The sequence below is a fragment of the Tenrec ecaudatus genome, chromosome 11, assembly GCF_050624435.1.
Source record: "Tenrec ecaudatus isolate mTenEca1 chromosome 11, mTenEca1.hap1, whole genome shotgun sequence".
NCBI classification, from domain to species: Eukaryota; Metazoa; Chordata; class Mammalia; order Afrosoricida; family Tenrecidae; genus Tenrec; species Tenrec ecaudatus.
This window is the reverse complement of record NC_134540.1, coordinates 13,641,723-13,664,987: the sequence shown is the minus strand read 5'-3', so window position 1 is coordinate 13,664,987 and position 23,265 is coordinate 13,641,723. Positions and strand designations below refer to the sequence as shown.

The following is a 23,265-nucleotide window of genomic DNA, read 5'->3' as shown; positions in this document are numbered from 1 at the left end:
ATGTGTGCTCCGTGAACGCATCTGAAAAACGTACAAAGCAAAATATGAACTTCTTGAAAGGCCATCTAAGATGACGGGGGATCAAAACGAAACAGCAGAATGGACGGATGAGGGAATAATCCTCTTCAGCATCGCCATCCTTGTTCCTAGACTGGTGCCTGGCATAAAATGGTGTTCCATAAATATTTAGTGAATACATGAAGGATGTTCTGGGACACAAGAAGAAAGAGGTACAGAGAGATCAAGCTGTTTTGTCCAACTTTATACTGACCCAGTAAGTGAGTCTGGGCTGCTTACTTCTGAAATTCTCCCTTATTCTAGAATCCCTGATGTTCTCCCACTTTAATTATGAAAAAAAAAGTCTTGTGGAGTGCATGTTAACACGCATGAGGAGCCCTGGTACTCTAACTCAATGGATCTGAACGTGAGATTCTAACAAGCATCCTAAGTGATTCTGGTGCAGGACGTCTTCCAATAAAATTTTGACTGAAATTTGCACAGTTCTATGGCTTCCTTAGCTGTGTAAAACTCTGTGGTACCCTTAGAGTACACATTAGAGAAATGTGTGTGTGTGCGTGTATCAGTACATGCACACACGTATGATTCAGGATTCAAAGCACTAATCTTCAATGACATGAGTGCATCTCTGAAGCATCATACTCAGTGAAAGAAGCCAGACACAAACCAAGCCCAATAAACCCATCCATCAATCCGATGCCAACTCATGGCAACCCTTCAGGGCAGAGAAGGACTGCCCGCACAGGGTTTCCAGGACTGTAATGTTTTCAGAAGCAGAGTGTCAACTATTTCTTCTGCGAAGCAGCCGGGGTTTTCAAATGGCCAGCCTTTTAGCTAGCTTCTTAGCACTTGGCCACTCTACCACTTTGTAATGTTTGATTCCATTGAGATGGCCTTGTGAAGAGGTTTCAGGAACAGAAATCACATCAGTCACGGCCAGGGATCAGATGGAAGGGAGGGAATTGGCTACAAAGAGGATTTGGCAGCAATTGAAATGTTCTAAGTCTGGACTCTGGTGATGTGTGTATGACCTTTCATGCTTATCAGAGCTCCCAAATCTGTACTCTTATAAAGTGTGTATTTTACTATATAGAAATCAAATCTCAATGAACCTGACTGTTAAAAAGATTGTTACTAGAATAGTTGTGATTGGCTACAAAATAAATCACAAAGAAAACATCCACAGAATCTAAACATAAAAAAGGGTGGGGTGGGGTGTTTAAAAACCATGGCTTATGTAATGGTCCAGAGCCCTCATTTTATGAGAATGACAAAAAGCAGTCGGATTATTTCAGAGTGAGCTTTCTACAAGGCTGAAGCTAAAGACGCACAGCTTTTTTATAACCTAACACGGCACGCACTGAATTGCAGCCTCGCTCTTCCTGCAAATCTGTGGGTGAAGAATGAATTGCAGGCACCACCCAAAGGTGTGAGTAGCGGAGGGGTGGCTCCAGGGGGGGACCGTCTGTGGAGACTTTGTACCTCACCCCAGGAAACGTGAAGTCCATTCCCTTCAACTTCTACTCTGCTGTTTGGGGTTGGCTTGATTTTCGATCATCATAATTGGTCTTTAAAGACAATGGTTTTTACGCCCAGTTCATTCAGAGAGGAAAGGAGATCTGAGACGTCAAGTTTGTTGCTCCACCATCACATGATATGTGAGTGCCGGCGTGCCGTCTCCTGCCCTTGGGGCACTTTCCCTCCCTGGCCCTCACCTCAGTGGATGCTTGTGTCCCACCGGTGTCATTGCGGCCGAGATGACAATGTGTGGAAGTGCAACAGTGTTGAGGGGACGATGTCAGCAAGATTAATATGGTCAGACTTAAGAAAGAGCAAATGTTACCGAAGGGTCATAGAAACTACAGAGAGATTTCAGTTAGAATCCACTTCAAATTAACAGGGTAGATCTTTAAAAAAAATAATTTTATTGAAATATCTTACTCATTCCAATTTATCTCTTCCCTTCCCATACAGTTCTATTGTTCAATCCCATCAGGTAGGGCCTAATACAATCATTATTGCTATCAACTCCCAAGAGGGGAGATCTTGACTGTACTATTTAAAGGGCTCTTACTACACATTGTGTGCTAACCACAAGGTCAGTGGTTGGAGCCCACTCATGACTCTGAAGGAGAAAGCTGAGGCTGTCTTCTCCCATAAAGACTTAAAAGTCTAAGAAACTGAAGGGGCCCTTGTCACCTGTCCCATAGAGTTGCTCTGAGTCAGAAGTGAGGACACGACAATGGGTTGGTTGACTAACATACCATCCAGTGCCCCACCCCAAGCACAGATCGTCCATGACAGGAGAATATAATGTTCACAAGAATCCTTCTCATCCTCAGCAAGCCCGTCAGTTGTCTGTCTCCCTGTGATTCCATGTGTTCTTTGCCAGGATAGCGATACGGAACCAAGTGTTCCTTTTGGGCTCTTACTTCCTCTTCTTGTCCTGGACTTCTTTTTCCTTGGCTAAAGTTAAATCCTAATGCTGTCAACTTGGAAAGGAGGGGGGGAAATATGCCAAGGGAGCTTCTAAGGGGAGGGGAGCGATGCTTGAATGATAGTCCTGTCCTCAACAAGGGCCCTTTGTCCTAGTGCAATAAGCCTGCAAGTCACCGTCCGCCAATGTCCAAGAGAACAATTCTTATTTATCCAGCTAATTTAGAGAAATAATGCCCCCAAATATGTTTAAAACATCACTTATTCCCCCCAGCCGTCGAACCTGCTTTTGTAAAAATATGAAATCACCTTTTGGGGAAAAGGAACAGTCAATATACTGCCATGGCGTTACAGCAGAGCCTATGTCAAGTTCATGTCAAGGTCATGTAAAATGTCACTTGGGCAAGTCTCCAATGCCCAAAGGGTTACCGGCTGAGTGTTTGCTGTTCAAGAGGCCAGGCAAATATCAAAGCCAACAACAACAAAAGGATATCATAATTAATTTCCTGAGTCTCCTCATTTCGTTACACGTGGGGAACTTTTCTAAGTAAAGAGACCAAGATCAAGGCCCAACACTAACAGTAGGCCAGGCTATTTGAAGGATGCCGCCTGGCACAGGCTCCCCACAGAATTCCAATAACCAGCGGCAAACAAGCTCTCTGTGTGTATTTAAATGTCCTTAATTGTTTTTTTTAAAAAAAGTTAAAGCAATAAAAGCAAATACTTCCCCTAAATACACCAACAAGCAAGTCATCAAGAAAAACTCAACCGTGCCTGTGTTGGAGTGGATGGTGTGGAGTGGACAGTGTTGGATTGGACGATGAGTGGAAGGTGTGGAGTGGACGGTGTGGAGTGGACTGTGTGGGAGTGGACTGTGTGGAGTGGACTGTGGAGTGGATAGTATTGGAGTGGACAGTGTTGGAGTGGACAGTGTGGAGTGGACAGTGTTGGAGTGGACAGTGTTGGAGTGGACGGTGTTGGAGTGGACGGTGTTGAGTGGATGGTGTGGAGTGGACGGTGTGGAGTAGATGGTGTGGAGTGGACTGTGTGGGGTGGATGGTGTGGAGTGGACGGTGTGGAGTGGATGGTGTGGAGTGGATGGTGTGGAGTGGACTGTGTGGGAGTGGATGGTGTGGGGTGGACTGTGGAGTGGACGGTGTGGAGTGGACTGTGTGGGGTGGACTGTGGAGTGGACGGTGTGGAGTGGACTGTGTGGGGTGGACTGTGGAGTGAACGGTGTGGAGTGGACGGTGTGGAGTGGACGGTGTGGAGTGGACTGTGTGGGGTGGATGGTGTGGGAGTGGATGGTGTGGAGTGGACGGTGTGGAGTGGACGGTGTGGAGTGGACTGTGGAGTGGATGGTGTGGAGTGGACGGTGTGGAGTGGACTGTGGGGTGGACGGTGTGAGGTGGACGGTGTGGGGTGGACGGTGTGGGGTGGACGGTGTGGAGTGGACGGTGTGGGGTGGACAGTGTGGAGTGGACGGTGTGGGGTGGACTGTGTGGGGTGGACTGTGGAGTGGACGGTGTGGAGTGGACGGTGTGGAGTGGATGGTGTGGGGTGGACTGTTTGGGGTGGACGGTGTGGAGTGGATGATGTGGAGTGGACGGTGTGGAGTGGATGGTGTGGGGTGGACTGTGTGGGGTGGACGGTGTGGAGTGGACTGTGTGGGGTGGACTGTGGAGTGGACGGTGTGGGGTGGACGGTGTGGGGTGGACGGTGTGGAGTGGACGGTGTGGAGTGGACGGTGTGGAGTGGACGGTGTGGAGTGGACGGTGTGGAGTGGACGGTGTGGAGTGGACGGTGTGGGAGTGGACGGTGTGGAGTGGACGGTGTGGAGTGGACGGTGTGGAGTGGACGGTGTGGAGTGGACTGTGGAGTGGATGGTGTGGAGTGGACGGTGTGGAGTGGACGGTGTGGAGTGGACGGTGTGGAGTGGACTGTGGAGTGGATGGTGTGGAGTGGACGGTGTGGAGTGGACGGTGTGGAGTGGACGGTGTGGGAGTGGACGGTGTGGGAGTGGACTGTGTGGAGTGGACGGTGTGGAGTGGACGGTGTGGAGTGGACTGTGGAGTGGACGGTGTGGGAGTGGACGGTGTGGAGTGGACGGTGTGGAGTGGACTGTGGAGTGGACGGTGTAGAGTGGATGGTGTGGGAGTGGACGGTATGGAGTGGATGGTGTGGGAGTGGACGGCGTGGAGTGGATGGTGTGGAGTGTGCAGTTGGCAGCTCTGCACTGTCCTGGGCTGTGGAACATTGGACACTCTGCCTCCACCTCTGTGTGTAGCAGGTGTCGTACCTTTAGGAAAGGGGCTAATGAGGCACAGTCCCTGCCTTGCAGAGTTCCTGTGAGGGGTAAGTGGGTTGAGACTAATGGGGTGTTTGTAACAATGCCTGGCACAGACAGACAAACTCACCGCCATGGAGTCGACAACTCTTTATGGGAGTAGAAAATGTCATCTTTCTCCTGTGAAGCAGGCTGGTGGTTTCGAACCGCTGACCCTGCACATAACCACTCAGACATGAGGCAAACCCAATGTTCGTGTCTGCTACTGTTAGTAAAAATAGAAGGGTAGGATATTTATGGAAAATCGAGGAAGCTCTGTGCTCAACACATGCTAAACCATCTGAAGGTGAGTGAATGCTGCCCTTTATAAGGCTGTTTTCTGACATCAGACCTATCACTGTGGAAGAACACCTAAGCTAATTTCATCAGCAATTACTGCTTCCCGGTCTACTGGTGAATTTTCATTAGTCAACCCTTAAAAAACTACCCAAGTGTATTATTGTCGTGCTAGAGAATTTTAATCTATTTCTACCTGCAAGGGCTGAAAAAGAAAGGAAGGGAGGAAGTTAGTTTTAGGAACTAGGCACACACTTCCAGCCAGCTCAGAAGGCTTCTGATCTCCTGAGACTATGACCCAAAGGCAGAGCGACCCATGACAATTCCGTTACAGTGGCGTGCAATCAAATGTATGATAAAGCAAGTAAAAGACTTAGCATGTGGCTGCCGAGAAGAGCTTTTCCAAGTAGTCCAACGAGTCAAGGCTCCTTGGACAGGGCAAGCCTGGGCTTTGAGGGCATCACCTGGGACAGGGCTAGCCTGGGCTTTGAGGGCATCACCTGGGACAGGGATAGCCTGGGCTTTGAAGGCATCACCTCATCTGAGGAACAGGGAGGATGGAAGAGGAATCGGTGCATTTGAATCGTGGTGCTGGAGAGGACTCCTGAAGGGCAAAACCATCTGGATTGGAAAGGAAGGCGCTATGGCCTGAGAGCAAGGATGGTGAGACTTCGTCTTAAGCGCTTCGGACATGATGTCAGGAGAGACCAGTCGCTGGAGAAGGACATCATGTCTAGTGAAACAGGGGGGCAGGGGGAAAGAGGAAGGCCCTCCAGGAGATGGACTGAGACATTTCAACGTCAGTGGGCTCGGGCACAGGAACCGTTCCGAGGATGGCACAGGGCAGGGCCGTGTTTCCTGCTGTGGTGCATCAGGTCGCTGTCGGTTGAAATGGACTCCATGGTGCCTAACACCGAGGACAACACCGTGTGAGACGAGAGATGAGCGTTGCCCATTTGCTGCTGTGGGCTGGGCAGCCTGGGAAAGGCAGGCTGAGGACTGCCCCAGGGTGCCGAAGGGGTGCCCAAGGACCCCCAAGGGAAGAGTTAGTCCCGGTGCTAGAAGGCGGGACTAAGTTTGGTCCGGTGCTAGAGTTATAGTTTGTTGCCCTGAGACACACAGAAGAGCCTGTGGCTGTTGGTGATTCAGAATCCCGGTGGCCCTGTGTGCTCCAGGATGGAACCGATCCCTGGGCTTGTCTTGGCTGTGGCCTATCTGGAAGCAGGTGCCCTTTCTTCTGTGACGCTGCTGGGTGGGTGGAATCACCACCTGTCACGCGCCACCTAGGCATCTTCCATCTGCCACACCTGCCCAATTACAAAAGACTCCCCTAAAATTGGGTCCACACAGGGGTTAAGCCTCCCGCGCATCCCCTGTGACCACAGACCGGGGATGTTGATGGCCTGCTGTCGTGCAGAGTGCAGTGTTTTCTGGGTTTGTTTTGCTTTCTTGTTTTCTACGCTTTTCTCTACATGAAATCCAGGACGGGCAAAGCAACAGAGACAGGAACTTCTCAGCGCGTGCGGCAGGGGAGCTTGCAGGGCGTAGGGAGCTGACAACATGCGTGCCAAACATGCATGCGAATGTTCGCAGACTCATCGTGGAGACGACTGGACAGCTCTTTTACATGTGACCGAATGGTTGCCTTGTATGATGTGCAAATTAGATGCCAATGAACCCATTCTCAAAAATACCACCCCAATTTTAGAACCGGACCATTTACCTCTGTGACCTCATTGGCTTTTCTCACTGGCAGCAGGACGGCCCAAGGCTGGGAACAGTGTGTCCCAGCAGACGGACAACGCCCAGTAACAAGGAGTCCACAGACAGTCAATATTTAGAAAGCCCAGCCAGCAGCCGCGTTAGCACCCTGCAAACTGAGCCTGCAGAACCGACTCCTTGGTCGATACCCTGTCCTCTTCCGCAGCCCTCGATCACCACCTCCGTCTCCCCGTCTCATCGTATTCAAGGATGACAAACGTCCTTCCAAAGGCGATGGCCGCCGCGTGGCCGGCCTGGCTGAAGCTGCAGGAGCAGGGGGCAGTAAAGGTGATGGACTTGTCTGGACCACATGGCTAGTCCTCGGTTCTCAGGTTTGGGGTGTGTATGTGTGTGTGTGGTGTGTGTGTGTGTGTGTGGTGTGTGTATGTGGTGTGTGTGTGGTGTGTGTGTGTGTGGTGTGTGTGGTGTGTGTGGTGTGTGTGTGGTGTGTGTGTGTGTGGTGTGTGTGTGGTGTGTGTGTGGTGTGTGTGGTGTGTGTGTGTGATGTGTGTGTGGTGTGTGTGTGGTGTATGTGTGTGAGATGTGTGTGTGTGGTGTGTGTGTGGTGTGTGTGGTGTGTGTGTGGTGTGTGTGGTGTGTGTGTGGTGTATGTGTGTGAGATGTGTGTGTGTGGTGTGTGTGTGGTGTGTGTGTGGTATGTGTGGTGTGTGTGTGTGGTGTGTGTGTGTGGTGTGTGTGTGTGTGGTGTGTGTGTGGTGTGTGTGTGGTGTGTGTGTGTGGTGTGTGTGTGGTGTGTGTGGTGTGTGTGGTGTGTGTGTGGTGTGTGTGTGTGTGTGTGTGGTGTGTGTGGTGTGTGTGTGGTGTGTGTGGTGTGTGTGGTGTGTGTGTGGTGTGTGTGTGGTGTGTGTGTGGTGTGTGTGGTGTGTGTGTGTGATGTGTGTGGGGTGTGTGTGTGGTGTATGTGTGTGGTGTGTGTGGTGTGTGTGTGGTGTATGTGTGTGAGATGTGTGTGTGTGGTGTGTGTGTGATGTGTGTGTGGTATGTGTGGTGTGTGTGTGTGTGGTGTGTGTGTGTGTGGTGTGTGTGTGGTGTGTGTGTGGTGTGTGTGTGTGGTGTGTGTGTGTGGTGTGTGTGTGGTGTGTGTGTGTGTGGTGTGTGTGGTGTGTGTGTGGTGTGTGTGGTGTGTGTGGTGTGTGTGTGGTGTGTGTGTGTGTGTGGTGTGTGTGTGGTGTGTGTGTGTGGTGTGTGTGGTGTATGTGTGTGTGTGTGTGGTGTGTGTGGTGTATGTGTGTGTGTGTGTGGTGTGTGTGGTGTGTGTGGTGTGTGTGTGGTGTGTGTGTGGTGTGTGTGATGTGTGTGTGTGTGTCTGTGCGCCAGAGGTAATGTTTCCCTTCCCTCTTCACGGGGAGAGTAAAAGTTATTTTGGCTTCAGCGTTTCCACAATGAGTCACTCCTCTCAGCGTCTACGTGTGGCCAGCTGACCGCGTGGATGAAGCAGGTCAAACCTGCCACGTGCCTTGTTTCCACATGCTTCGTGCGGTTGCACTGCGCCGTGCTCGGTTGTTACTACCGTGACGGCTTGTGGCAACTCCCCATCCAGGACCCTGTCCCAGCCATGTGCACTTGCTCAAGCTCACTTCATCACATTTTGATCAATGTCATGCGGTTTCAAGCTTTTTACACACGACAGTGGAGGGTAAACCTAACACTGGGGAAATGCTTGTGTGACTCGCTTCATGGTAATAGTCACTTTATTGTCATGATCTGGAACCAAACCTGCAACCCCAAACCAACTCCAACCTCACTGCTCCTGAGTCCATGCCGACTCATGGCGACCCTGTAAGAAGGGGCAGAACTCCTTGTGGCTTACCGAAACTGCAAATCTTTCAGGGAGTAGAATGCTCCATCTTTCTCCCAAGAGAGATTGGGGGTTTCGAACTGCTGACCTTGTGGTTCACAGCCCAATTCATAACCACTATACCACCAGAGCTCCTAAACCCATAACTTCTCTGAGAAATGCCTGTACAATATCAAACAAAGCCCCAAACACATGAGTATGTTCATATATGTATATCTATCTAAAATATAACTCCATGATATTAATATATTACTTATTGTGTGGAAATTAAGATGTTACCCTGGGAAGCCCTGGGGTAACGTAAACAGTTAAACACGCAACAACTAACCAAGAGGTTGTCATGTTGAACCCACCCAGATGGGGTCGTTATGCGTTGGAATTGACTTACCAGCAGTGAGTTTTTTATAGGTGCCCTGGCAGGTAGTGAGTTAGCAGTTCGAAACCACCAGCCGCTCCGCAGGGCAAAGATGAGGCTTTCTACTCCCGTAAGGATTTACAGTCTAAGCTGCCCACAGGAGCAAATCTGTTCTGTCCTCTTGAGCCAGGATGGCAGTGAGTTCAGTTTTTCAATCAGTGCCTTGGGCGGGGGCGGGGGTGGTGGTAATCCTGTCCATCTGCTGATGGAATGCCACAGCCTTGTCGCTGTTCTACTTCGCATGCACGGAGTCGCTTGAGTCGGAGTTAACTGCACAGCAGTGTGTTTGCTTCGTTCCTCTTAGAATACAAAGACGAATAGTATTTTGTTCCTGCCTCAAAAGGGCCATGGATATCATGACAGATGATATCACAGGAGACGTGGTGCCATGGACACACACACACACACACACACACACACACACACACACACACCCCTCTATCAGGACCCAGAGACTGACTGCCCTAGACCACAGTCGCTTTGTGACAGGTTCTTCAGGAGCCCTGGTGCCATAGTAGACACACGTTAGCAGTTTGAAACCGCCAGCCACTCCTTGAGAGAAAGACACGACTTCATACCCCCATGAGGATGTGCAGCCTCAGAAACCCACAAGGGCAGCTCTCCCCTGTCCTGCAGGGTCTCCGCCAGCCGGCACTGACTCCATGGCCGCGAGTTTGGTTTTGAGTTTTCAACCCCCAAGAAGTCCTGGGGTCCTGCCAACAGGTAACCAGCTCGGCTACCGGCTGAAAGATGGGCAATGGAGTTTACCCAGAGACACCTTCGAAGAAAGGTCTGCCATCTACTTGTGAACCATTAACCATTGAAAGCCCCGTGGCATACAGTTCTACTCTGGCACACAGTTCGAACTGGACCTGATGGTAAATGCTTCTTCCTGGAAGGGCGACTGGACCGGAGCAGCAGCGGTGTGGTGTCCTTCACATACCACGGTGTAGACACCAGGCCTTCTTCACCCGACTCAGCCCCCAGCGGGGCCCTCTGAAAAATGGTGTCATGGCCCGTACCCGGAACAACAAAGCACGAAAGATGGAGCCCGAGCCTCGGGGGCTCCTAGCAACGGCCGCCGTGTCCTTTGCCGCAGCCCCCTCTTCCCACGGATGTGATCTTCGTGGCAGGAAGCTGAGTTTTTAAACTACCCCAATGGATGCAGACAGTGACGTTGCACTGGACATTTTAATTACAAACGTAGTCTGTGTTTTTAGAACAAGATGCCATTTGAACTTAAGGAAGATTGCTTTGGAAGGGGCAAATGTAATTTATAAGCGTGATGTTGGAAAAGTATTAATGAAGCTTAGAAAACCTAGAATTACAGCTACAATTTGGTCCTCAGGAAAGATTATTTGCACTGGAGCAACAAGTGAAGAAGAAGCTAAATTTGGTGCCAGACGCTTAGCTCGCAGTCTGCAGAAACTGGGGTTTCAGGTAATATTTACAGATTTTAAAGTTGTTAACGTTTTGGCAGTGTGTAACATGCCATTTGAAATCCGTTTGCCAGAATTCACCAAGAACAATAGACCTCATGCCAGTTATGAACCCGAGCTTCATCCTGCAGTGTGCTATCGAATAAAATCTCTAAGAGCTACATTACAGATTTTTTCAACGGGAAGTATCACAGTAACAGGCCCCAATGTAAAGGCTGTTGCTACTGCTGTGGAGCAGATTTACCCATTTGTGTTTGAAAGCAGGAAAGAAATTTTATAATCCACTGTGTCATTGGTTAGCATCCCTAACTGAGCACCTTTTGAAATCTGCTGCACATTGGATTCAAAGCAAAAGGAAAACTGGACCAACAGTGACTGAGGAAACAGACTCGTATTCCCCCGCGGCGGCAGTGTACGCTCCTGGCCGCAGGAGTTTCTTGCAAACCTTGCTGTAATATAAAAGGGAAGTTTACAAGACATGACATTGCTGCTTTGACAAAAGGACATTCTATTTATTTTCGCAGTAATTCTCATGTCCTAAGCAGAGCTGTCACAGTATGCACTACCTGAAATTGTTGTATCGTTGTCATTGTTATTTCTTTTCTCCAGTTTGAGCTAATGTGTTTTATTTGTGAATAGTCTTTTACATTTTTTGTATGCTGAATATGGGCACCAAAGAACCTGTACAAGTTATCTTTTTCAATTGAATGTGCACAAATAAAAATTTGGAAAAGATAAAAAAAATGGTGTCATGAAGTGAGGGAATACAGTGTCAGAGACGACACGGTGAGATCCTGGTTTGCAGGAGGCTATGGATGGCAGAGGAAGCCCAAAATACATTTGTGAGATCTACACAGGCAAGAAGCCTCTGGTGAGTCCCCTCCGTCCATAATGGAGGGATGGGAAGAAACGGGTCACCAAACAGAGTCCCTTGGAGAGATGCCTACAGGAGATGGAAATGATCAACCGGACTCAAACGGTTAAAACCTTGTCAGTTGATCCCCGTTCTGAGACACGTTGGGCCCGATCTGGCTTTCAACATTGTGTGTGTGTGTGTGTGTGTGTGTGTGTACTGTTTGTTTTCTCTTTTGGGGTTGTCTCTGATGTATTTTGTCATGGAGGGTGTAGCCCTCTTGAATTTTTGTTATATGTTATTTCTGTGTTTCAGTACATGAAGCCCAGGGCTGATGAATCTATGGAGACAGCAAGTAGAATAAGGGTTGTTGGGGGAGGGGGGCTACAGGGGGGGGCGGGCTAAAGGGGAGCTGAGCTGAAGGAGTTCAAGAAGGAAGAGAATGTTTTGAAATTTATTGTGGTGGTGAATGTACAATACTGCTTGATATGGTAGAACTATGGAATGATATGATATCTGTATTAGCTCCCAATAAAATGGGTTTTTTGGGGGAGGGGGAAGAACCCTTGATTTGTACCTGAATTTTTTTTTTTAGCATTCCCAGAGCCCCTCAAAAACAGCCTACCAAATCCTAGCAAGGGACACATACAACTTAAGATAACACTCAAAATCAAACCTATTGCCGTCATGTGAATTCTGACTCGGAGTGAATCTCTAGGACAGGGTAGAACTGCCCCTGTGGGTTTCCAAGACTGTAACACACAAATCTACGAAAGCCCACATTGCTGGCTCATTGCGCTGCCTACCGGGACAAAACCCATTGTTAAAAGAGGGGCTTTTAGATTTCAGTGAGCAGCAGCTATACCTTCACGGGGAGCCCTAGTAGTGCAGTGGATAAAGCTTTGGGCTGCTAGCCCTGAGATCAGTAGTTCAAACCCATTGGTCACTCCACAGGAAAAAGATTAAGCCTTCTAAACCTGTAAAGAGTTACAGTGTAGGAAACCCACAGGGTAGTTCTACCCTGTCCTATGGGCTCACTATGAGTCAGAACCGACACAAGTGGTCTTTCTTTCTTTGGGGAGGGGGGGTGGCATTTACTTTTGCATCTTCACTGAATTTCTTTTTGCTTTCCCACCACCTACCCATGGCTCTTGACTTGATTCAGACTCATAACGAACTGATAGGTGGAATTGCTCTTGAGGATCTCCACGCTTGCAGATGTTTACAGAAACAGACAGCCTTTCTCCCTCAGAGTAGCCGGTGGGTTTGAATCACTGACCTGTGGTTAGCAGCTCAATTGGGCCTTTTCAAATGTGAGTATGTCCTTGGGAAACAGCTTCTGTGCGTGAGTTCATGTCCTCTGACCCATGGTCACATTTGTAATATTCAAGTGCCCTCTGGAGGCAAAAAATCATATATATTCTCATGTTCCATAAAGAACTTACAGCAACTGTGTTTTGCAAAGAGACTAGAAATGATTGGAATCCGTGTGACCACATTCCATTCATTTCTGGACACCCCATTTCACAAGCAAACGCCATCTTTCACCTAGATGAGTACAATGCAGGTAGTCCCTGACCTATGAAGTGTTCAAATCACAATGGGCCGCGCTTCTGACAGCCATGTTTGTTTTTGTTTTGTACAACTTATCGTTAGCATGCAGGGGACCTGGTGGTGTAGTAGTTTTGCATTGGGCTGCTAACTGCAAGGTCCAAAGTTCAAAAGACCAGCCACGCCATTGGAGAAAGATGGGCTTTCTACTCCCATAAAGAGTTACAGCCTCAGAAATCTGCAAGGGGCAGTTGGACCCCGTCTTATAGCGTCACTATGAGGTGGTATCGACTGGATGACAGGGAATTTGGTTGGGGAAGCAGAGTAAAGGTTCAGAAGGAAGAAATTCAAAGTCCACTGAGGGAACTGACTGAAAGCAATTCTCTAGGAACCGACAGAACACCCGTTAAGGTGTTTCAACCACCAGACTCAATGGCTGAAGGCTCATTTGTCAATGTTGGGAGAACTGGAAGATGTTACCTGGCCAACCAGCTGAGGAGTTCCAGGTAAGTGTCTATTTCAAAGAAGGATAATGCTGGGGAATGGGGAAATTAGGACGCAATAGCATTAACCTAATTCATGGTAATAGCATTGTCAATGGCCAGTGCGTTTTGACAGAAAGCAGAGAGTGCTAGAAGGATGTTGACCTGTGTTTCACTGTGCAAAGGCATTCGACTGCATGATTACAAGTTATGGATAATATTATGAAGGATTAAAATCCCAGAATACTTCACTATGCTCCAGGGAGCGCAACTGTACCCAGACCAAGAGGCAAGTGGGTTGCCTCTCTAGTGTGTGAATCAACTTTTGGCGTGTTCTGGACCTTAGTAGAGGCTGCATCCATTACCACGGATCACCAAATCTTCATGCAGCCTGAGCTTCATGGACTCAGTCTGACGCAGAGTCATATAGTTGTATGCATACATAGACAGTAGCACTCTGTCGTTAAATGGAAGGGAGATAAGGAAACTAGGTGTGAACAATACCTGAAGGCACAGGTAAGGTGCACCAGGAAGTGGCCCAGACGCCCATCATCTCCACTTTGGGAACATTACCTTCCCGCTCCCGGTTTGATTTTGGCCTCATGGCGAGTTCCCTATGATCAGTTGACTGCGGAAGAGAAAACGTGTGTCTGGTTCACAGATGATTCTGCCCAGTAGGCAGCACCAGGTGAGGACAGTCGCGGACTGCATCCTTCTGGGGGGACTGCCCTGAAGGAGAGCGGTGAAGAGAAACCCTTCCATGACAGAGTTTTAAGCTGTCTATGCATTTGTTCATTTTGCTTGGAAAGAGAAGTGGCCAGGTGTGTGATTGTCTACTAATCGTGGGTTGTGGCCAATGGTTTGGCCAGATAATCCAGGGCTTGGGAATTGTGTGATTGGAAAATTGATGACAAGGCAGAGAGAGGAGACATGTGGCTAGGCCACTGAATGAACCAAAGAGGAAAAGATATTTGCGTCTCATGTGAGTGTTCATGACCTCAGTAGAGGTGGGTTTTAACCATCAAGTGTATAGGGTGACACAATCTAGGTAAACCCATCACCCACATTCCCTTTGGCCAATGGGCCCATGGACAAAATGGTCTCGGTGTGGTAATGGAGGTTATGCGTGGAATACGCACAGGAGTCCCACTCACCAAGTCTGTCTAGGCTATAGCCACTGCTGAATGACAAGTCTGCTACCAAAAGAGATATGGAGCCATTTCTTGTAAAGATGAGCCAGCAACCTCATGGCAGGTTGATTAGATTGGGCCATTTCATTCTGGAAAATGCAGCTTTCTGTTCTCGCTGGGATAGGCAGTTACTGTGGATAGGGATTTATTTTCCCTGTACGCAATGCTTCTCCCATATGCTTCAAATCTGAATTTAACATCTAGCGATGACATCTATAAAAGCCCCCAATAAAATGATTAAATATGTATACATATATATGTATTGATGTTTTTACCCTTGCCAAAATTTAATGAGTCTAGGAATCAAGGGGGTGGAGCTGGGAGTGGCAACACTCATTATTACCCCTAGTGACATACTAGCTAGCCAATTGTTTGTTTCCTTTCATTGGTGACTGTATGGTCTGTGGGTCTAGAGGCCCTACCTAGTTCCCAAAGGGGGGATGCTCCCACCTGGAGACACAGCACTGATTCCATTGAAGAGGAATTAAGACTTGGTCAATCTGGGCTCCTTGTACCTCTTGATCAATAGGCAAAGAAAGCAGTTACTGCACTGGGTGTGTGATTGATCCTCGTTACCAAGGGAACATCAGATTGATGTTGCATAATGGAGGCAAAAAAAAGACTGTCTGAAACACAGAAGATCCCTTTGCATGTCTCCCGATGCTACTGTGCACTGTGATGAAAGTCAGTGGGAAAACTGCAACAATCCAGTTCTGACATGCCTACCAATGGTTCAGAGCTCCCAGGAATTAAGGTTTTGATCACACTCTCCCAGGCAAAGAACCAGGACCAGCGGAGGCGCTTGCTGAGAGCAAAGCAAGTATGAAATGGGTGATGGAAAAAGGAAATCTCAGTACCAGGATGGACCATGAGACCGGTAGTAGAAAGATACCTATTGCTGTATTTCTTCTTTGATTTACTGTATGTGTGAGTGTATACACAAGGGGTCTTGAAACAATTCATGGACAATGAACGAAAAGGTAATGGAATTTTCCCATTAACTTTTCAATGTGCTATATCTATAGATCGTAAAGCTTATATATATACTACACATGCATATATCGTTGTTTGCCCTCCCTGTCTTTATAAAATATGAGATATAAATGGAAATAATATGTTTTCTGTTGTATGCATGTTAGTTATATCATGTCGGGCAACCATGGCTGTATAATTGTCTTGATTTAGAGCTTGTGTATAGTTTAAGGAAATCTGTATAGGTACAAAGTTGGCAAGGCATGCTCTGACCGAGCACTCTGTGGCTCGGACTCTTCATTATCTGACCGGTTATGAGGACGTGAGCCAGCAGTTTGCTATCTGACCTGATGACGTTGAGTTTGTCAGCTCCTGCACCCACACGAGTTAGGAGAAGCCTACAGTCTCTTGTGTAGCTCATCCATGGATTTGAACAACTATGAGCCAGTTCCTTGAATTAAGTCCGTGTCTCTATGCTTATCTATCCCCCCTCACTGGTTTTGCTACCACAGCCATAAACAAAGGCATTGCAAATGGTGAGGAAATCAAGGTTGTCTTGGATTTCCTTCTGCTTGGATCACCATCAATGCCCTTGGAGGAAATCCAACAATGGATTGTGCTGGGAAGCAAGACCTCTTTAAAGTCTTAAAAAGCAAACATATCACTCTGAGGATTAAAGCATCCCTGACCCAAACCATAGTCTTTTCAATGGTCTCGTTTGCACATGAAAACTGGAGAGTGGAAAAGGAGGCTCAGGGGAGAATCAATGAAATTTCATCTATACATATACTGTGCATATACACATATGTGTGTACACACACGTACGTCACTCACGTCCAGCCATCCAGTCAATTCTAGCTCATAGCAGCCCGTTAGGACAGGTTAGAACTGCCCCCTTGAGGGATGTAAACCTGATGGGAACTGAAGGTATCATGTTTCTCTCAAGGAGCAGCTGGCAGGTTCAAACTGCTGACCTTGTGACTAGCAGCCCAACCCGTAATCCACTACACTTTCATAGATGTTGTTGTTAGGTGCCATCAGTTGGTCCTGATTCTTTAGTGACCAAAACAGAAAGGCGCCGCGCCTGGTCCTGCCCCATCCTAACAATTGCTCTTATGCTTGAGTCCATCGCTGCAGCCATGGGGTCCATCCATCTCCAAGGGCTTTCTCGTGGTCCCTCTGCTTCACCCAGCATGATGTCCTTCCCCAGGGAGTGCTCCCTCCCAACATCATGTCCAAAGTGCATGAGCCGAAGTGTTGCCGTCCTTGCCTCTGAGGAGCACGCTGGCTGTACTGCTTCCAAGACAGGCTTGTCCGTCCTTCTGGCAGTCCATGTTGCTTCGCATAGTCTTCGCCAGCGCCACAATTCCAACGCATCGATTCTTCTTGGGTCTTCCTTCCACATACATATATAACATATAAACTACCTCTATATTTCACATATATATCACTGGTTATGTTTCTCCAGAAAACTCCAAGACAGGTGGGTAACACCTGGTGCTCATGTTAGAGATGAGGAATTTGAGGCTTACAGAAGCAGCCCAACATCACGCGGTCACCGATGGGAGAGCAGGATCCAGGCAGGGCGCAGTGGGCCTCCAGGACTGTCCTTGTAGCCCCTCGTCAGTGTTACCTCTCCACACCTCCACATCAGCAAAAGGAGAACGTTCTTTGAAACAGCACCGCAGCCCTGCTGGTGCTGCTGGGTAAGGTTGCCCTGCTACCTGCAAGGTCAGTGGTTCAAACCCACCAGCGAGTCTGTAAGAGAGAGGTGAAGCTATTTGCTCCCGTAAGGATTCACAGCTTCTGTGGTGCCAGGCTCTAAGAAGATATAGCATCTGGGGCCATAAAGGCTTGAAGTTAAACAAGTAGCCATCTAGCAGGGAAGCAACAAAGCCCCACATGGAAGAAGCACACCAGCCTGTGTGATCACAAGGTGTTGATGGGATCAGGTATCAGATGATCCCAAACAAACATATTGGTGTGAACAGGTGTGGGTGGGTGGGGGTGGGGTGGAGTAGAGACCCAAAGCCCATCTGTAGACAATTGGACATCCCCTCATAAAAGGGTCACAAGGAAAGAGCAAGACAGCCAGGGTGTGGCACAGCACCGACGAAACACACACCATTCCTCTAGTCTAATGCTTCCTCCCCCCACTGTCATGACCCCAGTTCTACCTCACAAACCTGGCCAGACTGGAGCATGTATGAAGGGACGGTTAAGAGCTTTCAACACAGGGAATCCAGTACAGATAAATCCCTCAGGAACAATAATGGGAGCAGTGATAGCATGAGGGTAGGGGGAAGGTAGGGAGAGAAGGGGGAGAAAGGGGGAACCAATTGCAGTGATTGACGTATAACCCCACCTCTCCCCAAGGGGGACAGACAACAGAAACATGGCTGAAGGGGTACAGTGGACAGTGTAAGATATGGAAATAGATTAAACATACAACATTCCTCTAGTTCTTTAATGCTTCCTCCTCCCTCCCCCACTATCATGATCCCAATTCTACCTTGCAAGTCTGGCTTGGCCAGAGGATGTATACTGGTACAGATAGGAACTGGAAACACAGGAAATCCAGGGAAGATGATCCCTTCAGGACCAGTGGTGTGAGTGGTGATACCGAGAAGGTCGAGAGAAGGTGGGGTAGAAAGGGGGAACCGATTACAAGCACCTATATATAACCTCCTCCCTTGGGGACGGACAACAGAATAGTGGGTGAATGTCAGATAGTGTAAGATATGACAAAATAATAATTTATAAATTATCGAGGGTTCATGAGCGTGGGGTGGTAGGGGAGGGAGAAAGGGAAAAAAGAGTTAATACCAAGGGCTCAAGTAGATATAAAAAGTTTTGAAAAGATGATGGGGACATATGTACAAATGTGCTTGATACAATTGATGTATGGATTGTTATAAGAGCTGTAAGAGCCCTTAATTAAATGAGTTATTTTAAAAAAAAAGATTTACAGCGTCGCAACATGATGTAGAATTGTCATGGGTCAGAATCAACCCCATGGTAATAGGTTTGTTCCAGGGGAGCAGGGGGACAGGTTTCACCTGGCACGTGGCCCCCCACATCTGCCCTGGCTAGTATCTCTTCACCATTGCCTTAGACCAGGGTCCTCAAACTTTTTAAACAGGGGGCTAGTTCACTGTCCCTCAGACCCGTTGGAGGGCCAAACTATATATTTTTTAAAAAACTATGAACAAATTCCTATGCACACTGCACATCTTGTTTTGAAGTAAGTAAAAAAACAAAATGGGGGCAAAAACACCAGGTGGCCTGGATAAATATCCTTGGCAGGCCGCATGTGGCCCACGGGCCATAGTTTGAGGACCCCTGCCTTAGACCCTGCCCTGACTGCCGCCACACACCTTGTTGTGGGCTGAACTGTGTCCCCAAAGAAGCTACGCTGAAGTCCTGGCACCTGCAAGCGTGAGTTTATTTGGGAAATACGGTGTTCTCACTTAGACTAACACAAAGCCAAGTTGAAGTAGGGTAGCCCCTAGTTCAACGTGAGTGGTGTTCTGTGAGAGGCAGAGGAAGGCTATCTTGTGAAGAGCCATCAACAAGCCAGGAAGCTGGTCAAGCACAGAAAGCATCTCCTTTCAGAGCATTCTGAAGGAACAGAGGACGGAGGAAAGATTGATTTGAACTTCCAGCCCCCAGAACTGTGAGACATTAGATTTCTGGTGTTATAAGCCACCCCACTTATGGGATTGCGTTACAGCACACTCAAGCTAGAAGGCTACCAGGAGCCCTGGTGGCGTCATGGTGATGTATTCAGCTGTGCCTCCCTGAGGTCAGCAGTTCGAAACCACCAGCTCACCCTGAGAGAGGAAGTTGGGGCTTTCTACTCCTGTCAGCAGTTACAGTCTCGTGAACTCATAGATTCGCTACGAGCCGTCATCAATCCCAATAAGTTTACAGTGTAGCCTTGGGAAACAGACGTGTCCATGCTCCTTGCAATTCCCCTCTTTCCCAATTCCCATCCGCCCTGACCCCGGGGTGGGGGTTCCGTAACCGCCTCCCCTCACTCCATGAGGAGCTTGGAAGTGTGGCCCTCCTCCTCCTCCTCTTGGATTCCCGGTGTTGAGTACAATCATAAGCTCACCTCCCCTGGTTGTCTTGTCTGGTCCAGGGTAGGAAATCTTCTACAGAGGACAGAGGTGAGTGCCAAGCCTCCCACCGACCACAGAGACCAAATTCGAGAGAGACGAAAGGTACAGGCACTGAAGCGTTGAGACATTCTATCTGGAAGTTGCCAAGGCAACCATTCTGCCATCATTGGTGTTCCCTGATCTGCGCTGCTGACAAGGGATCAAACCAGGCTCCAGGTTATTATGGGAAAGGTCTTTACCAAGTGCCATACTGATAGAATCACTTCTTTGAGGCTCCAGCTGAACTTCAGAGCCGGACTCCTGAAAAGCAAGGACGTCAGAGAAAAGTTACTCCTATCATCTCCCTCTGGGTCTGCATTTCTGAGATGGCAGAGCTGACTGTAAATAGCTTTTTCTTCTAATACGAGGGGAAAAAAGAGTCAGGGTCCCCACTTACAATGATTGTTTTTTATTAAGGATGTATAAAATGGCTGTAACGTTTCCTCTCGATTGTTGACTTGGTCAAGGTGAAAGGTCTTCAAGTTTGGTGATAGTCTTCAAGGTTTCACCACAGGACGAGTTATCGCTCATGGTCTTTCTGAAGCAGCAAGCCCTGCCCATTCTCAAACATGGCTTTGCTCCTTGAGCCTAAATAAAAGCATTATCAAAGTATGTGGATGTAGGTCTAAGGATGGCTCTGGGTATTTCCAGTATTGAAAGGAAAACGAGTCTTTAAAGCGAACTAGCTTTTAGAACAATATCCACTGCAGATGGGTCCAGCTATGAGGAAACACACACACGTACACGCACACGCACACACACACACGAGACAGAGCGAACCCATGTACCGCAGCAGCTTTCACGTGACACACATTATTACAGCTTTACAGCCATGATTCATTTTGAGAGACGGTGACTAAGCCCTGAGAAAGTCCCCATCTGCAAGGATTCCCCGCCCTGGCAGTCCTGTGGCACTTCTACTCTGTCCACAAGGGGCTCTGGGAGTCAGAACCAACTTCTTGGCAGGGGGGTGGGTTGGTTTGGGTTCGGTTAAAACACAGTCACCTGGACATCAGGATAGGAGATGAGTTTTGTGAAACCAACCATCGCTCCTCTTAGTATCATTAACCAGTAGGTGGTGAAATCCTGATGACACCACCAACACTCTCCATGTAGCCAGTGAGCCTGCCTGCTCCCCTCTGACCTGTGTCACATCCACTGCCTCATCAGAGCCAACTGCGCCAATGCCCCAAGGACAGTAAACAGCTACCTGGAGCACAGGGGTCAGAGTGTGGACTTGGCTGCTTTAGGAGGCACCGCTGCAAGGCACCTGGGTTGACCCCTGCAGATTAAGATGAGTGATTCATTTCTCCAGCAGAAGTGAGTCCTGGGACATTATCCTTACAGCAGAGCTTGCCTGGGCCCTTTCATGATTCAAGGCCTAAAGACAGGTTCCTAGAGTTTATATCTCCTGTGGAGCGATGGTACAAGCAGTTTGATAAGTACTGCGGGAGGGTGAGCGTTTTGAACATCTGTATCTGTGTTTCTTTGTTCCTAAAACGAAGATGAGAGCATCAGTCTCGACTGGGAGGGATTTTACGTTACTGAGGTGATTGTGTTTATGTATCATGGAGCCAGGCAGCTCTGGTCTCTTCCTGGTGAGGTAATAGAAGTCCCACAAGTGAGCTCGTACAACTCTTATCACAATCCATACATACCTCCATTGTGTCAGGCACATTTGTACATTTGTTGCTATCATCATTCTCAAAACATTTGCTTTCTCCTTGGGCCCTTGGTATCAGTTCCTCATTTCCCCCCTCCCTCATTGACCCCCTCCCTCACGAACCCTTGATTATTTATAATTTTGTCATGTCTTACACTGTCTTGACACCTCCCTTCACCGACTTTTCTGTTGTCCATCCCCCAGGGAGGGGATTATATGTAGATCCTTCTAATCAGTTCCCATCTCACCTCACCTTCCCCTTACCCTCCTGGTATCGCCACTCATTATTGGTCCTGAGGGGTTTAACTGTCCTGGATTCCCTGTTTCCAGTTCTTACTTGTACCAGTGTATACTCTCTGGTCTAGAGGGATTTATAAGGTAGAATTGGGATCATAAGTGGGGGAGGAAGCATTAAAGAACTAGAGGAAAGTTGTGTGTTTCATCGTTGTTACACTGCACCTTGACTGGTTCATCTACTCCCTGAGACCCTTCCCTAAGGGGATGCCCAGTTACTTACAGATGGGCTTTGTGTCTCCACTCCGTACTCCCCCTCATTCACAATGGTATGATTTTTTTTGTTGTTGTTCTGTGATGCCTGATACCTGATCCCATTGAAACCTTGTCATCACAGGCTGGTGTGCTTCTTCCATGTGGGCTTTGTTGCTTCTCAGCTAGATGGCCACTTGTTTATCTTCAAGCCTCTAAGACCCCAGATGCTATATCTTTTGATAGATGGGCACCATCAGCTTTCTTCACTACATTTGCTTATGTACCCACTTTGTCTTCAGCGATTGTGTTGGGAAGGTAAGCATCATGGATGCCAAGTTAATAGAAGAAGAAAGTGTTCTTGCATTGAGGGAGTACTTCAGTAGAGGCCCAATGTCCATCTGTTACCTTAATACTAAACCTATAAATATACGCACATAGATCTATTTCCCCATTGTCATAGATCAATATATTCACATATGTACATGTCTGTATTTAGACCTCTAAAAATGTCCTTTGCCTCCTAGCTCTTTCCTCTATTTTACTTTCCTCTTGTCAAGTGGGTGCCTTTAATACAGAGAATTTTTTTTTCTGTCTTTCACAGTTTAAGAGGCTGGAGTCCACCTTCGGGGCACCAGCTCTAGGGACAAGCTTTCTCACTGGGTTGACCCTGAGGCCAAGTCCTGGTCTCTCTCCGGCTTCTGCTTCTTGGTTCCTTGGCTGTCTTCACGTGGAACACAACTTCTGCTCTGCCTGTGCTTCCTTCTCTCCAGTCTGCTCCAGTCTCACCTGAACTCAACAGCCTCCAATTCCCAAATGAGGAACCCTGGTGGTTATGCATTGAGCTGTGATCCCCCGAGGTCAGCAGTTTGAAACTCCCAGCCCACTCCAAGAGAGAAAGACCGGGCTTTTGGCTTGCAAGTTACAGTCTCAGAAACCCACCGGGGCAGTTTACCCTGCCCTATCGGGTCACTATGAGTATTTTCTTGCAATCAGTGAGTGGTAGTGATTACATCCACGTGTCTCAGGATTTAAAATTATAACACAGGATTATCTCCAGCAGGCTTCTTGAGAAACAACTCACTACCACTATCGAGTCAGTTCTGACTCTCAGTGACCCCTATAGGGCCCGGTAGAACTGTCCCTGTGGGTGTCCAAGACTGTAAATCTATACAGTAATAGAAAGCCTCATCTTTCCCCAGAGGGGTGATTGGTGGTTTTGAACTGTTGACCTTGCAGTTAGCAGACTAACATATAGCCCACTAAACCACCAGGGCTCCCTTATGGAGCAAAACGGGGTTCAAATGAGATCTGCTTACTCTTGTGGCTGGGGTTTTAAGAGTAAATGCCTCGCTAAAGGTCCTACAGAGATTTTTGCATACTCAGCATCCTGG

The 23,265-nt window shown here is 48.1% G+C and overlaps 1 protein-coding gene across 1 annotated transcript; it reads left to right on the top strand.

Moving 5' to 3' along the window:
- The first annotated feature begins 10,155 nt into the window (after positions 1-10,155).
- On the top strand, positions 10,156-11,093 carry LOC142461653 (TATA box-binding protein-like 1). Its single transcript, XM_075563600.1, has one exon. It carries the CDS (start codon positions 10,231-10,233, stop codon positions 10,789-10,791), a length of 561 nt encoding a protein of 186 aa, XP_075419715.1. The 5' UTR covers positions 10,156-10,230; the 3' UTR covers positions 10,792-11,093.
- Positions 11,094-23,265: the final 12,172 nt, after the last annotated feature.

Excerpts from the sequence above, each read along its gene's own strand:
- LOC142461653 (XM_075563600.1), top strand. The coding sequence starts at position 10,231 with ATGGATGCAGACAGTGACGTTGCACTGGACATTTTAATTACAAACGTA.